This window comes from Cydia pomonella, chromosome 14, assembly GCF_033807575.1.
Source record: "Cydia pomonella isolate Wapato2018A chromosome 14, ilCydPomo1, whole genome shotgun sequence".
NCBI classification, from domain to species: domain Eukaryota; kingdom Metazoa; phylum Arthropoda; class Insecta; order Lepidoptera; family Tortricidae; genus Cydia; species Cydia pomonella.
Window position 1 is genome coordinate 11,063,879 of NC_084716.1, and position 14,458 is coordinate 11,078,336.

Genomic DNA, 14,458 nt, shown 5'->3' on the forward strand with positions numbered 1-14,458 from the left:
ATCATGAGCGTCATGAGCAAGACGAGAACAGTGCTTGACATTGAAAGCGGACCGAGAGGACGAGGCAGGCCCCGAGACACGTGGGCATGTAAAATAAACCAAGATCAGCCCAATTAGATCCAGAGACGACCCAGGATAGAATGGCCTGGCGAAGATTGATCTGAGCCGACCCCATCTGAAACGGGACAAGGCGAGGACAAAGAAGAAGAAGTTCGTGGTAGAAAAAGAAAGTGAAACTATTTAATATTGGGTACGTTGTGGCAGTAACGTTGCATCGGCAATGTTGCTGTAGTAGAAACAATCAGCATGTAACCTTCACTCATAGAACGTGATCATACTGATGTATAGAGCTTGCTATTTCAAAGAGAGACGAATGCAACAGATCCGAATTACGCACACAGGAAAAAATGACGATAAGCACTCTAAATTGGAAATGGCGCTGAAAGTTTAATTTACACGACCTACATGTGCCTGGCCACTTCCTACTATGCAAATAGCTATAAATGAACTTTTAAAACTTTAAGAAAAAAGCGTACTCCCTTCTTAAGTGCCGACAACGCATTTGCAACCCCTCTGGTATTACAGGTGTTCATGGGCGACGGTAATTCCTTAACATCAGGCGATTTGTCTGCTCTTTTGTCTCCTATATCATAAAAATAAATTTAAAAAAGTTCGCGAGGCGAATGCTGGCGAAGCGGTCAGAATATCAGCTATTGACAACGTGCGGCGTTACTAATGATTTCGTCAATATTAGCGCTGCGATTGTGGCTTAGGCGCGTCGCCGTTGCACGGGCGTGTACTTTCAGACACACAACGACAAAAAAAGAACTGCTATTTTTAAACAGAAAAATTACTACAATGTGTGTTGAAATATTTAATCATATGCCACCTGACATTAAAGGCTTGACATTTAATAAATTTAAGAAAGCTGTTATATAAAATTTATTATCTACACACATATCATAAACCCTCTATGATGCCTTCAAAATCTGTAAATAATGGCCAACATTACGATAAACTGTTTTGTTACAACAAATTTCTTATCTGTGATAATGTTGTAATTGCTTCATAACTATGTCAAAATCGATTTGGTATACATTCAAATTTGGAACATCTCTGAAAAAAAGCAATTCGATTTGACCTCTATTCTAATATCATTCGAGATACCGTTTTGTTCGAAATGAAATGTCAATTGCATACAATTTTGACATATTTCGCATGTTAGTTTGTATCGAATGATACGGAAATATGCCCCCGACTTTTCTTTGTCTCTGAATTTAAAAAAAAACTACGAATGCGTGATATGCGTAAAAAAAGTTTTCATTTACCGCCGTTTGACGTACAGTTTATCTTTGAATTAGTTTTAAGTATAAAATGAATATGTTATGTTGTTTTTAAAGTAACTATAGCAAGAGTTTCGTGTAAAATGACCGATAAAAATATTGACGCCACCACATATCCGCGAGTTCCGCCAAGATGCCCCAACGTTGGCTGTAATTTGGGTTAGTGAATATATCATAGAAAGTTTATAATATGTGAGTAGATAAAATACTCGTGTATTTTAATGCCTTTTATAATGTAGCAGTCACATAAACTACTTTTATTCACTTCACGATTATTTTCAATAACTCGTTAATATAATGTCGTATATAATGTATATATTGTAATAAATACTTGTTTGTGAACGGTTGAATAAGAAAAACATAGGTATATGTAACTGTAATCTGACCCAATGCACGCAAATAAATAATTTAGATTTTACTTTTTGATTACTATAGGTTGGAATTTCAGTAGCAGATTTTGCAGTTGTCATTTGTATGGCTAGGTCTTAGAAAGTTGGAAGGTAGGTAATAGTTTGGCAAACCAATTTGTTAGTAGAAAAAGGCGGCGAATTAAAAAAACCGGTCAATTGCGAGTCGGACTCGCACAGGAAGGGTTCCGTACTATTATCTATAAAAACGGTCACCTATCCAAGTACTGACCCCGCCCGACGTTGCTTAACTTTGGTGATTGGATGAGAACCTTGAGATTGGAAAGAAATATTTTTTTTTATTCTGTTTTTAGTATTTGTTGTTATAGTCTATCTGTACAAATTTCAACTGGCTAACTATTACGGTTCAAGAGATAGCCTGGTGCCAGACGGACGGACGGACGGATGGACGGACGGACGGACAGTGGAGACTCAGTAATCGGGTTCCGTTTGACCCGATGGGTACGGAACCCTAAAAGTGAAGGCAAGGAAATGCGAACTTCCATATTATCGAACCATGCGACTTTTTTTATTGACAAATTGGTTTGCCAAACTAAATATAAAACTTGCTCAATACAGTCATTACTCATTACTGGCGGGACATAATTAACGCTTTTTATTAGTCCAATAAATTGGCTATTATATTGGGTACTGACTCAGGTTGGCAATTGATTTGTTGTTGGGTTTGTGAGCCAAACATTCTCAGCACGGCTTTTGTTGTAATAAAATAAATCATTTATTTTAAAAACTACACTTTAAAAAAATGCAAAAGTTCAGGAGTCCGCCATAATGAATTTGGATGCAAATGTAACAAAAACTAAACGCGCTGTAACATTTGAGATGTAATTCCATATATTACATTCGCGTGTTGTAATACTTGTTATGTAACATTGCATAGTACAGCCACCGCGCGCGCATGCCATGCCAGTGATAAAAAAACATGCTTTTCCGCTTTTGTTTTTTTCTGGCAATTTAAAAGCGAATTGTATACAATAGATTGTCATTCATGTTTATGGTTTATATAAATATTACTAAATATATGGGCTGTCTCTAATGCAGCCCCTCTTCTTGTTATCACAAGGCGCATGACTGCCGCTGATTGTTTTACTGATTTTGGCTACTGATGAAGTGTTTCTCTGCGTGGACCATGGTGAGCCTGCGACATCGGACACGCAGTAGCACCCGTGGCCGGTATTCATCGTTCGGTTCCGTTTACGAAGATCGGGATTCATGGACGTTAAGGCCAGTGACGATTTCTTTTTTGTTGTCAGGTACTGATGATTATTAGTTCTATTAATGGTATATGTTGTACATTTTTATATTATTGTTTTATTCTATAAAAACCAAGTTTTCTTTACTGCTGGTTTATCGGCAACAATGTCTGCGTAGGAGCTTGGCTGCATTCCCTAACCGGTGTATTTCGACTTTCGACACATAAAAAGTGTGTTGGTGGGCCCAAGTCTCTAAACTACGAGTATTTAACGCTAAAATACTTGTTCCTGAGTTATGGATGTTTTCAATGTATATAAGTATTTATATGAAAGTATATATTAGGTATACATAATTTTATTATTTATTATTTATACTCGTATCGTCGCCTAGCACCTACAAGAGTAAGCACACCTACCCAATGGGCACCTACCCAATACGATGCGTTAAGTTCCGAGAGAAGTATTTCGCTTTAACGACAGGTACCTAACTTTAATCGGTTAGGTATTTACTGAAAAAACTCTTCTACTAATAAGTGCTTACAAGCATTAAACATCCAAGGATTCCAAGGTCAAGTAAACTCCAAACCCACATGTAAAGTTATTGCTTTGCTAATCTAATCACCACACAGATTATTTGCTCGTGTTATGTTTACATTGCAAATCTCCACCCAGGGTGAGGCAACGTTGTTTCAATGTTTGTTTACGTGTTTTCGTTTATTTTTTACGGCCGAGTTGAAACGTAAAATGTTTATTGTTGTGACGGAAAAATTTGGACTTATATATCCATTATTCAGCACAAAGACTTCATAATCTGTTGATAGCGAGGAGTTGATATGAATATTAATTTTCGTCCCCAAAGTTTCTTCTAGATACTACTTACCTTTGTCACTTACACCGACCAAAACCAACTATCGTCAAAATTCATACTTTGTCCGAGCTTCGAGGTCAATGAATGAACTGTGTCATAACAACGATCAACTGGATTTACATCTAATGAAACCCGCAATAATTAAAAACCTCATGGCATTTAGTTTCTTCGCTTCCTTGCCTGCAAAAGATTCGCATAGGTTTAATTTAATTTTTAATTTAAATAAGAAACAAATTACCGTTTTCTTTTCTCGTAGCATGTTTTGGCGCTTGTCTGTCTTTAATTTTGTGCTAGCCTGTAATATGCCTACCTTTGTATCCTGTTCGTTGAAACCTGTAATTAGCTTCTCTAATACATATTTATGTTAACCAGTTTTAGTTTACTTAAGCTGTTGGTTTTCCGAAAAAAAAGTATGGAATCTAAATTTAGACAGAGTGCATACGTTTTGGGTATTTTTTTCTACAGCCGACTGTTTAACTGAAGATGCAGTATTTAGTAGCTTCATAGTCAACTAGCAACATGTCTCACTAGATCCATTTTGGATCTATAGACTGGATCTATAGAGAATGAAGGCCATGAAGTTCCGCTATGTATGTCCGCCTGTCTTTTGATTGTTTTTTTTTTGCGCGGCATAGCTCAGTGGTTAGTACTAGAGATCTGCATTTTTGCAATGGTATAATTTTATATTCCGTGTACTGTAAGTATTTCGTGGTACACCTACATATTTTATTTTCAAATTACCTACGATGACGACTAATTTGATGATGATTTATGTGCAGCTTCTAATAGAACGCACAGGGCTCATGCATAATTTGCAGCTACGTAATTCTGGCACCCTCAACACCATAAATAATTCTATAAAACATCGGAAATGTACTTGCATCGTGTTTGCTTCCTGGTAATAACTGTCAAGGTCATATGGAAATGACGTAAAATCGTTTGTAAAGTATTAAATGCGTGTAACATAAGGCATTTTATACCACGGTTAGTTAACGCGTCTAGTTAGGTCGTAAAATAGCAGTAACGTGGCTGTTTGTTTCCATTGTGTTCGTCACGTGGAAATACATCTGACACTGTCTACTAAGTATTGCATGTTAAGTCTGGACACTTTGTATACCGCGTGTAGCCTGTCACGGGAGCTATAAATTAAAATGTAGGCTGTTCTCTTCGAACTGACCAACATTTGTTCAGCGACTTCTAAAAATAACATTTTATTTTTATTACACTTTAAGTTGATTATAAGACGTATTGTGTCAGATACTTTTGCGAAATATAAACATTAGCTGTCGAAGCTACTCGTAAATACTCAATGGTAATTATATATTATATTGCTCCAGGATATAATCACTTGGAATGTAATTTGACATGCTTACCTAGATTTTTTTTACGAGTGCTTTCAGGGTGCAGCCAATTAATCATTGCCAAGTATAATACATTTGTCGTTCTCCCACTTACATACTTACGTCGGTAAATGTGACGCAGCTTCAATCGACGGCGGTAAGCGACATAAACGAGACCATCGCATCATCTATGTAATACCTTTTGGTGAAACCGCGAGAAAATCTAGTTGTAGGTACCTTTTTAAAACATGATTAAACCACTTCATACTGGATGGTATCAATTTCAAGGCTTAAGGCTTCTATCTAATCTCTGAGTGAAATAATCAACACCATTCACAAAAGATAACCGATTGTTATTCAACTTTTACGAAGACGTGGTTTTACAAGTGGCACTTATCTACAATTCTGCAATAAATAGGTAACTTGTTCCATAATTATACGTCCAGTATGTCTAGACTTCACGCAAGCGGCGAGATGTTTTAGACACGCAGAACTGTAATCATTGACATATATATCTAAGGACGGGCCCTACGGGCACTAAGAATGGTGCTAGTTCAGTGGTGTCACTCACGAATTCGAGCCAATCGTACAGACTAACGGAACTTGTTGCGACCAATCGCGCGCGTGATGCAAACTCATCTACCAATCGCGTTGCGGCGTTAGACTGCACGATTGGCTCGAATTCGTGTGCGTAACACCGCTGTATTGGCCCCATTCTTATTGTCCGTAAGGCCCGTCCTTAGATATACATAATATGTGAACGACTATAATAGTTATTATCTAACAAAGCTTCAAGACAAGAGGGCAAGGGTTTTAATATGTTCATTGGGCGTTTTTAGGTTATTAATTATATGGAGATGACACCCTGTCACTCTACCCATTGTTGAGTTTGAGAAATGTTACGCAAAGTAAAACAAAATGTTTATACGAGTATATATTATATTTTTATGTTAAATAGATAAATATTATTTTTGTTCTTTTATCATACAATATCGTTAACTAATATAATATTTCAGGAAAAAACAACACTGTCAATTGAAAAAATAATTTGGTATGAAAAACATACAAAACTAAAAACACACATGTTTTTAACACGCGCGGATCAAAATAAACACAATTTTAATTAAAAATTGCGGTTATGATTAAACTAGTGTTTACATCGTCCTCGTGTTCTATTAGCGTTATTGAATTTTATGTTTTTAACCACGTGACTAGCATAACAACATACAATAATTATCGTAGTAGTTTTCCTTAATAAACTTCATGATAAACTTTGCATTGTAATTGAAATATGGTGGATATGGGTCATGTAGTCCTAGTCATTCACGAAGAAATATTCTCCTCATGAACAGTGATGACTATTTGTAAATGGCACTCACATTTATGCTGGTTCTCTTCTGGCTGGTGGTGTTATAACTTGTGAATATCCCTTATCTTACTACGGAAGACGGATGTACAATGACGAAACTGCCTGCGATACTTTTTACGTATAAGACGTTCAGTTTCCAAGTAGAGAATAGTCTGGAATTGAAAACGTCGTTAGTGCTATGAATTCGTTTGCAATTGCGACTTTATTATTTTCAGGTTATTTGTAGTATTATTTAATTAATGGTGATAACATGTGGTAAACGGATGTTATCGAAATCGCGTTGTTTTGATTATTGCGCTCTTGAGAAATGTATTGCTTGTTCGACCTTCGTGAAACGACCTCGCCCGTTAACTTAGGATACCCAGTTAACGTTGACATTAACAGTAATGACCAAGTAGATAAGCATAATGTGTCAGCGGACAGGTCTTCGGCAGACATAAGGGCAGACACATCATACATTCACAGATTTGTTTTGAGAGACATTCTGACGGACAAATTTGTTGGACACTTGTTTAGCTTTGACGTTCATAAGCGCATTGTAATATTACTAATACTTATTCCTATTTAAAATAAACTTTATTTATCTTATCCTATCCTAAAATAAATATATATTGTGTTCAATGAAGAGTATTGTATTGTATATTACAATCCTTGAAACTACATAGTTCGAATTAGCAGTAAACTTTATACGACATTCGTATCTTTAAATCTTATACTCATACCTTTAAACGAGCAATTTTTGTATATATATTTATACAAGAATTGCTCGTTTTTAGGGTTCCGTAGCCAAATGGCAAAAAACGGAACCCTTATAGATTCGTCATGTCCGTCTGTCTGTCCGATTCTGTCACAGCCACTTTTTTCCGAAACTATAAAAGCTATACTGTTCAAACTTGGTATGTAGATGTATTCTATGAACCGCATTATGATGTTTACACAAAAATAGAAAAAAAAACAATAAATTTTGGGGGTTCCCCATACATAGAACTGAAACTCAAAAAATCTTTTTTCATCAAACCCATACGTGTGGGGTATTTATGGATAGGTCTTTAAAAATGATATTGAGGTTTCTAATATCATTTTTTTCTAAACTGAATAGTTTGCGCGAGATACACTTCCAAAGTGGTAAAAAGTGTGTCCCCCCCCCCCCCGTAACTTCTAAAATAACAGAATGAAAAATCTAAAAAAAATATATGATATACATTGCCATGCAAACTTCCACCGAAAATTGGTTCGAACGAGATCTAGTAAGTAGTTTTTTTTAATACGTCATAAAAATTAAAATATATTTTTTTTTCATCAAACCCATACGTGTGGGGTATCTAGGGATAGGTCTTCAAAAATGATATTTAGGTTTCTAATATCATTTTTTTCTAAACTGAATAGTTTGCGCGAGAGACACTTCCAAAGTGAAAAAATGTGTGTCCCCCCCCCCCCTGTAACTTCTAAAATAACAGAATGAAAAATCTAAAAAAAAATTATGATATACATTACCATGCAAACTTCCAACGAAAATTGGTTTAAACCAGATCTAGTAAGTAGTTTTTTTTAATACGTCAATACGTAATATTATACGTAATATTTATATATTTTGGGGATCTCGGAATGGGCTCTAACGATTTCGATGAAATTTGCAGTATAGGGGGTTTCGGGGACGAAAAGTCGATCTAGCTAAGCCTTATCTCAGGGAAAAAGAGCATTTTTGAGTTTTTATATGTTCCCAGTGTGTCTCCCAGTATGATCAGTGGGCATCATATAGTAATATCATATAGCATAATATGATCAGGGGCTTAGACAAGATAGCAATCGTTGATAGTCTGACTCGTTGAACGCCAACCTAAACTTAACCTCATAAGTCCCAATGTGCATTATAATGTACAAATGTACACCCTGTTGCAGTCTAATTAGACCCTTTCATAAACCAAATAAAGTAGCATATCTTTTTATTCGTTGCTTTCTCAAATAAAATAAATTCATCTCAATTTACTATAGTACAACAAGGTCCAAATAAAAATAAACATATTAGTTTTTTGTACAACAATAGAGGAAAGTTGGTTTTTCTTACGAGTCTTGATTTTGAGTCCCGAGTAAGCGAATGATTCTAAGTTAGAATCTTGAGCGTAGCGAGGAACTCAAAAACACGAGATGTAAAATAACTTTGCTCTCGTGTGACACATACAACTTTTTACCTCAGCAGTGAGAACATATTAAAGGTTAAAAAAATTCAACATCAAGTAAAGTTAACCACATTTATTACATTCATGAATGAAAGGCATCATCATTATGACGAAAGCTTCTAGACATATTCCTGTATTCATGGCCTTCACTAAATTAAAAAACTATTTTGTCTCACTCCCTGGAGTGACGAAAGTAGGCTTGTTCGAGCTGCGGTGAAAACATAATTTATTTAAAATCACGTATTGCATAGTTACATTCATATCAAACAAAGCCTTCAACATTAGTGATGGTTTACATGTAACTATCCGAAAGTATTCCTTGTATTTCAGGCGAGAAATATGGCAAACATCGTTTATTCAATTTTGACTTATAAAATACACAATATAATTTAGCAACAATAATACTATAATACATTTATAATCATTTTACAACTATTGGTAGATTCTCTCTGGAATTAGAAATAATAAATAGAAGAAATAAAAATAAGATAACTTTGTACAGTGGGTCGTTCTATAATTTATGGAAAAACATATAATAGGTGACATTTCGTAGCGTTAAATTCCGATGCAAGTCCAAAAACAAACGTCTTGATTTTAAAATCTAATATATCGTAAAAAATATCTTAGTCCATTCGGCCTAGCACAAAAGGGACGCGACAGTCAATCTCCGCGCGACTATCCGTCTTTTTCTAACTGAATTAATTAAAGAGGGACGGGTAGTCTATCTCACCGGCGAGATACTGTCACACCACTCCTGTCTCCTGTAGATGAAACTTAAATATATTACGTAGACTTTTACAGTACAGACTTGAACATTCTACTCATAAGTGTATTATTTTTATGTCTATGTCTATGTCTTATTCAAAATCTACCACCACCGCTTTGGCAATTGTCATGTCATGTCGGCATAACTCGAAATAAACGGGTTCTAATCATGTCATGATTTTGCATTACACATATTGACCAGTCTGGCAGACTTATCATTATCTCTTACAATTGTAATTGTATGTATACTATTATCACTTTTATTGCAATGGCATAAACAGCAGAATGGTATACGTACAGTCTGTCAACGTCTGAAAATATCGATACAATAAATGTGCCAAAAATATGTATACACTACCTTGATATATGGGCAATAAAGTCGTGTATACATATTTTTGGCATTTTTTTCGTATCAATATTTTCAGACGTGACCGTATATAGTTACATATATTAACTTCCAACTAACACGTTATAATAATACAGATTACGCAGCGCCGAATGTCATTGTTTATGTTATCGGCAGCATCTGTATTAGATTCATTGCCAACCTGTCTGACATTGGACCCAAGGTTCGACGAACTTCGAGTTTGTTATACGTTTCGTACGATATTAATATGGCAGGTCGAAATTACGTCATATACTTTTGTTTTATTTATAATAAAAGAAAATTATATTTTCATCACACTCGCTTGTAAAGACTCTTTATTCTTCAAAAGAGAGAAAGTTGCATTTTGTCCACAACAGTAGCAAAGTAATTTGATGCCAATTTTGAGCTGTTTCTTCATGTTAGATGGTGGAATTTACTTGAAACTTGGTGATTTTGACTGATAAATATTAAATAACGTTCATTTGGATTTGATTTGTAATAATCACACTATCAGTATTTTCCTCGCGTTGGTGTAAAATTTTGTGTTTCACTAATTAGTAAAGTTTACATTAAGCTCGTGCCTTGCAACCCTCGCAACGCTGAAGATTCCAGTTTTCAAACCATTTGCTATTTTGGTTGTTCAATTTTTGAATCTTTCGCTTGCTCGAGTATCAATACTAGCACGAGGGATTAAACAACAACGTTGCTCTCTAACAAATAATTATTTTATTGTAAGTTCCATTGGAATGGTACACTTATTTTTAAATAGATTGTGTTAGCGGAAAGTGTTTCCCAAACTTTTATCGATCAGGGTTTTATCATTTCAAAATTAAACATAAATGGTAGTCATAGTAAATCGTATACTTTCGGATGGCCAATCGGACCTTTAGAAGCAACCTTCTGGGTAACCACGGTTAACGCCTTTACCAATATCTAAATATAACCTGACAAAAGATTGGGAACCACTAAGCTAATGTTTTCAGCATAAATTCACCGCTTGAATACAGTACGTAAAATAATATATTTTCAGGCCTTTATTTTGCAAAGTGGGCCTTTTCGTATAATGAAATTTTGTAAGCTGCTAACTTGCTAAGTGAAAAACTTTTTGAGAAAATAGCACTTTCATTATGTTACTTGGGTAAAGTAAAACTTAATACAGGTTGCGTCGTAATTTAAAGATAAAATAAAGAGGACTTGTACTATACTTTAGCTAATGGTTTAATTTTCACGCATATTGAGCAAATTTCGTGATTCCAGAGATATATTGATAGTTTTGTATTTTCATTTGTTTTTCTTGCCGTCGACGAAATCTCATTTATAAGAATTATTTCAGCTTTTTTATTCATTAAGGGTTTATGTATACGTATTTTTTCCTTATAGCTGCTATAAGGAAAATAACATATTTTCCAATGAGTACGATCGATATGTCCAATCGAATAAAATAGCTGCATAAAAGAGGGGTAAAATCGATAGCTTTTTACTTATTATGTTCTTTAGGCTTCTAATGTACGCTACATTTGATTCATAAAGGAAAAACTCAACGTCGTGTCGTATTAGACTGTCAAGGAAAAAGCGACCGACACACACGACACAACGAACCGACATAGGTACTTATAAATGAAACTTGCTCCGCCGACAAGAGTTGAAATCTTAAATACATGATGATGATTATCTTCTTTACCAGTTCTTTTTAGGGTTCCGTAGTCAACTAGGAACCCTCATAGTTTCGCCATGTCCGTCTGTCTGTCTGTCTGTCTGTCCGAGGCTTTGCTCCGTGGTCGTTAGTGCTAGAAAGTTGAAATTTGGCATGGATATATAAATCAATAAAGCCGACAAAGTCGTACAATAAAATCTAAAATTTTTTTTTTTAGGGTACCTCCCCTACACGTAAAGTGGGGGTGAATTTTTTTTTTTGCTTCAGCCCTAGAGTGTGGAGTATCGTTGGAAAGGTCTTTCAAAACCTTTTCTAGAAACATTTTTTGATAAAGTGAATATATTCGGAGATAATCGCTCCGAAAGAAAAAATAAATGTGTCCCCCCCCCCCCTCTAACTTTTGAACCATAGGTCCAAAAAATATGAAAAAAATCGTGGAAGTAGAGCTTAAGAAAGACATTAAATGAAAACTATAGCGGACATGATCAGTTAAGCTGTGTTTGAGTTATCGCAAAAAGTTTTCCCTTCATAGTAAGAAGACTTACTTTAATTAGGTACTGATTATGCAAATTTGCCTATTTGTTTAACTCGGGTGAAAGGTACCGTTTCATCCCTTGGTTAACAATTTACTATACTTTAAGCTCCTGTTTAGCTTATTGTGACGGAAGAGTAACTACGGAACCCTACACTGAGCGTGGCCCGACATGCTCTTGGCCGGTTTTATTTATTTTATCGCTTCAAATGTCCACCCTGTATAATCAACAGGCGAATGACACTCTGAACTTACGTAATACAGTGTCCCCTCAGGCCCTCAGTAATTTACGCACTCGTTTGGGGGTTTACGAATTTATGTTTTTATGAGCAATTTGTTTTTACGACAGCATGAAGTTATTAGTCAGTCCCATGGGGGTTGGTCATACTCATAGGGCGAGGACACGAAATAAAATAGATGCCCTTTTACTTGTATGACTGATACTTAGCGAATGAACACATTGCATGTCCAGAAAATACGATAGTCTTGTCACGTGAATGATTCGTTCGATTTTCGAGCGAATGACCGAAAACGAATAATGCATCACTTATTTTCGTTCTCGCATTATTGAATGTCATAAATTTTGTAGCGGTTCGACTAGTTCTTGATTTCTAATCTGTTATTTGGAGGATTTTTGGGCTTATATTATATTTCTAGTCTATTCTTACATTTTTGGGTCCGTTCGTTTACTATGGCTCCCTGTCAAATGTCTTAAATAATCTTAATTTGTAGTAATGTAGGTTACGCATAAACTGAGTGTGAATAATTGTGTCGAAGTCTAGTCAAAGGTCCCACTTTGTCGCCTATTATAAGGACGAGATTTGCTTCTATCTTCTTACGAATAAACTGTCAAGGCGTGCTTATGGCAAGCGACAGAGTGGGACGTTTTGCCGGCCGCGGAGACTATTTAATGGATCTTAAAATTCTTTCTATTCGCTTTACAATACAAGATAAATATATATGTTAGTGCTTAATTTTTATTTTGGACAATTAAATAAATATCTTAGTTAAAAGTGTAAACAAACACAAGTGCTGCGATATACACGCATCAACTCCAAGAGCTGCTAGTGTATCAAATAAAATAATAATAATAAATAATAATAATCATACTTAAACTAGAGATCCTCTTAAGACTTCGGAAACATCCAACTCTTATGTCTTATCTACACAACTTAGGTGTAAGCCAGACAGTAAAATACCTATGTCACCTATGTGTTATCTTGCCGTATTCTTAATTACCTGTCTACAAGCTGGAGTAGCTAGGCAATGGTTTAATAATGGTTTAGATATTAAAACGCGCTTACTTCTCATAATATGGTGAAAGGGACGATTTCGTTAGTGTCTCACGTATGGCAATAAAATTTACTAACTGTTCTATATGTACAGTCGAGTTCATTCATCATTCAATACGTATACATTTCTTCACCTCAATCCATGCAATAAGGTGAAAAAATGTATACATATTTACGAACTCGACTGTACTAGTTATATTTACTTGTGTGTGTGTGTGTGATTTTATTCATAACAAATATATTCATTCTGGTAGAGAATGCCTTATGGCCGCCATTTGTACAATTTTATATCGTGCAATAAAGTTTAAATAAATAAATTCATAGGAATATGCAGATATAGCAGCGTCGTGACGAATAACGCACCTACTCGTCTCGCGTATCTCCGCTACTAATAACTACTAGGTCGGACTAAATAGCTCATCTGAGAAAAAACAGTAGGTTGCCTCGGAGATACAACCCTAATTTTAAAAGTATACTTCTAATCTAATGTTACTTTTGTAGACGAGGGCTGAAATACTCTCGTTTTTATTTTCTACTTCATGACAAAGATACTAAAGTTGTTTATTCTTTCCAGTGGTATACTGCGACTACAACGGCTCCGGCCGGGCGCTGGAGTGCCTCGAGGAGTACGTGGCCAGTAACGTGTTGTCCACACATGCGACTAGATGCACAGCCCTGTCTTATACGTCTGGGCAGAGTGAGATCTACAGGTGAGGTAGTGACTGGACAGGCGTGCTACGAATGCTACGCTACGAACGCCGTAGCACGTAGCACGTTATTTAGCGAAAAGTATTAATTAATGCATGACGCAGCATGTGTGTCATGCGCAGTAAAAATTTCCTATCGTCAAATGTACCAAAGTAACGTTACGAAGATATTACAGCCTTTTGTCATTGTCACTTCATCCATTATCTATATTTTAAACTAATGTTTCTCCTATTACCACAGATCGGAATCGAAGCTGATAATCCGCTCGGCAGTCGGCGCGGGCGCTGATGATGCCGTCGTGCTTGGCGCATCGTTGCCGCGCTTCTTGCGCGCGCTGCGGCCTGGCAACGTTGCGCTGTTCGTATCGGCGCGCGAGACCGAGCGGCAGCTCGCGGTGTGGCGCGAGTTCGATGCTGAGGTCAGTA

General features: G+C 36.0%; 1 protein-coding gene across 5 annotated transcripts in view; it reads left to right on the forward strand.

The window, feature by feature from the left end:
- LOC133524927 (uncharacterized) overlaps nucleotides 1–14,458 on the forward strand; it is a 146,120-nt gene that overhangs the window by 78,833 nt on the left and 52,829 nt on the right. For all 5 annotated transcript variants that reach the window (XM_061861083.1, XM_061861084.1, XM_061861085.1 and 2 more), the window contains exons 2-3: nucleotides 13,900–14,035; nucleotides 14,274–14,451. In XM_061861083.1, coding sequence (XP_061717067.1) covers nucleotides 13,900–14,035; nucleotides 14,274–14,451 — 314 coding nt within the window. The remainder of the gene's footprint in view (nucleotides 1–13,899; nucleotides 14,036–14,273; nucleotides 14,452–14,458) is intronic.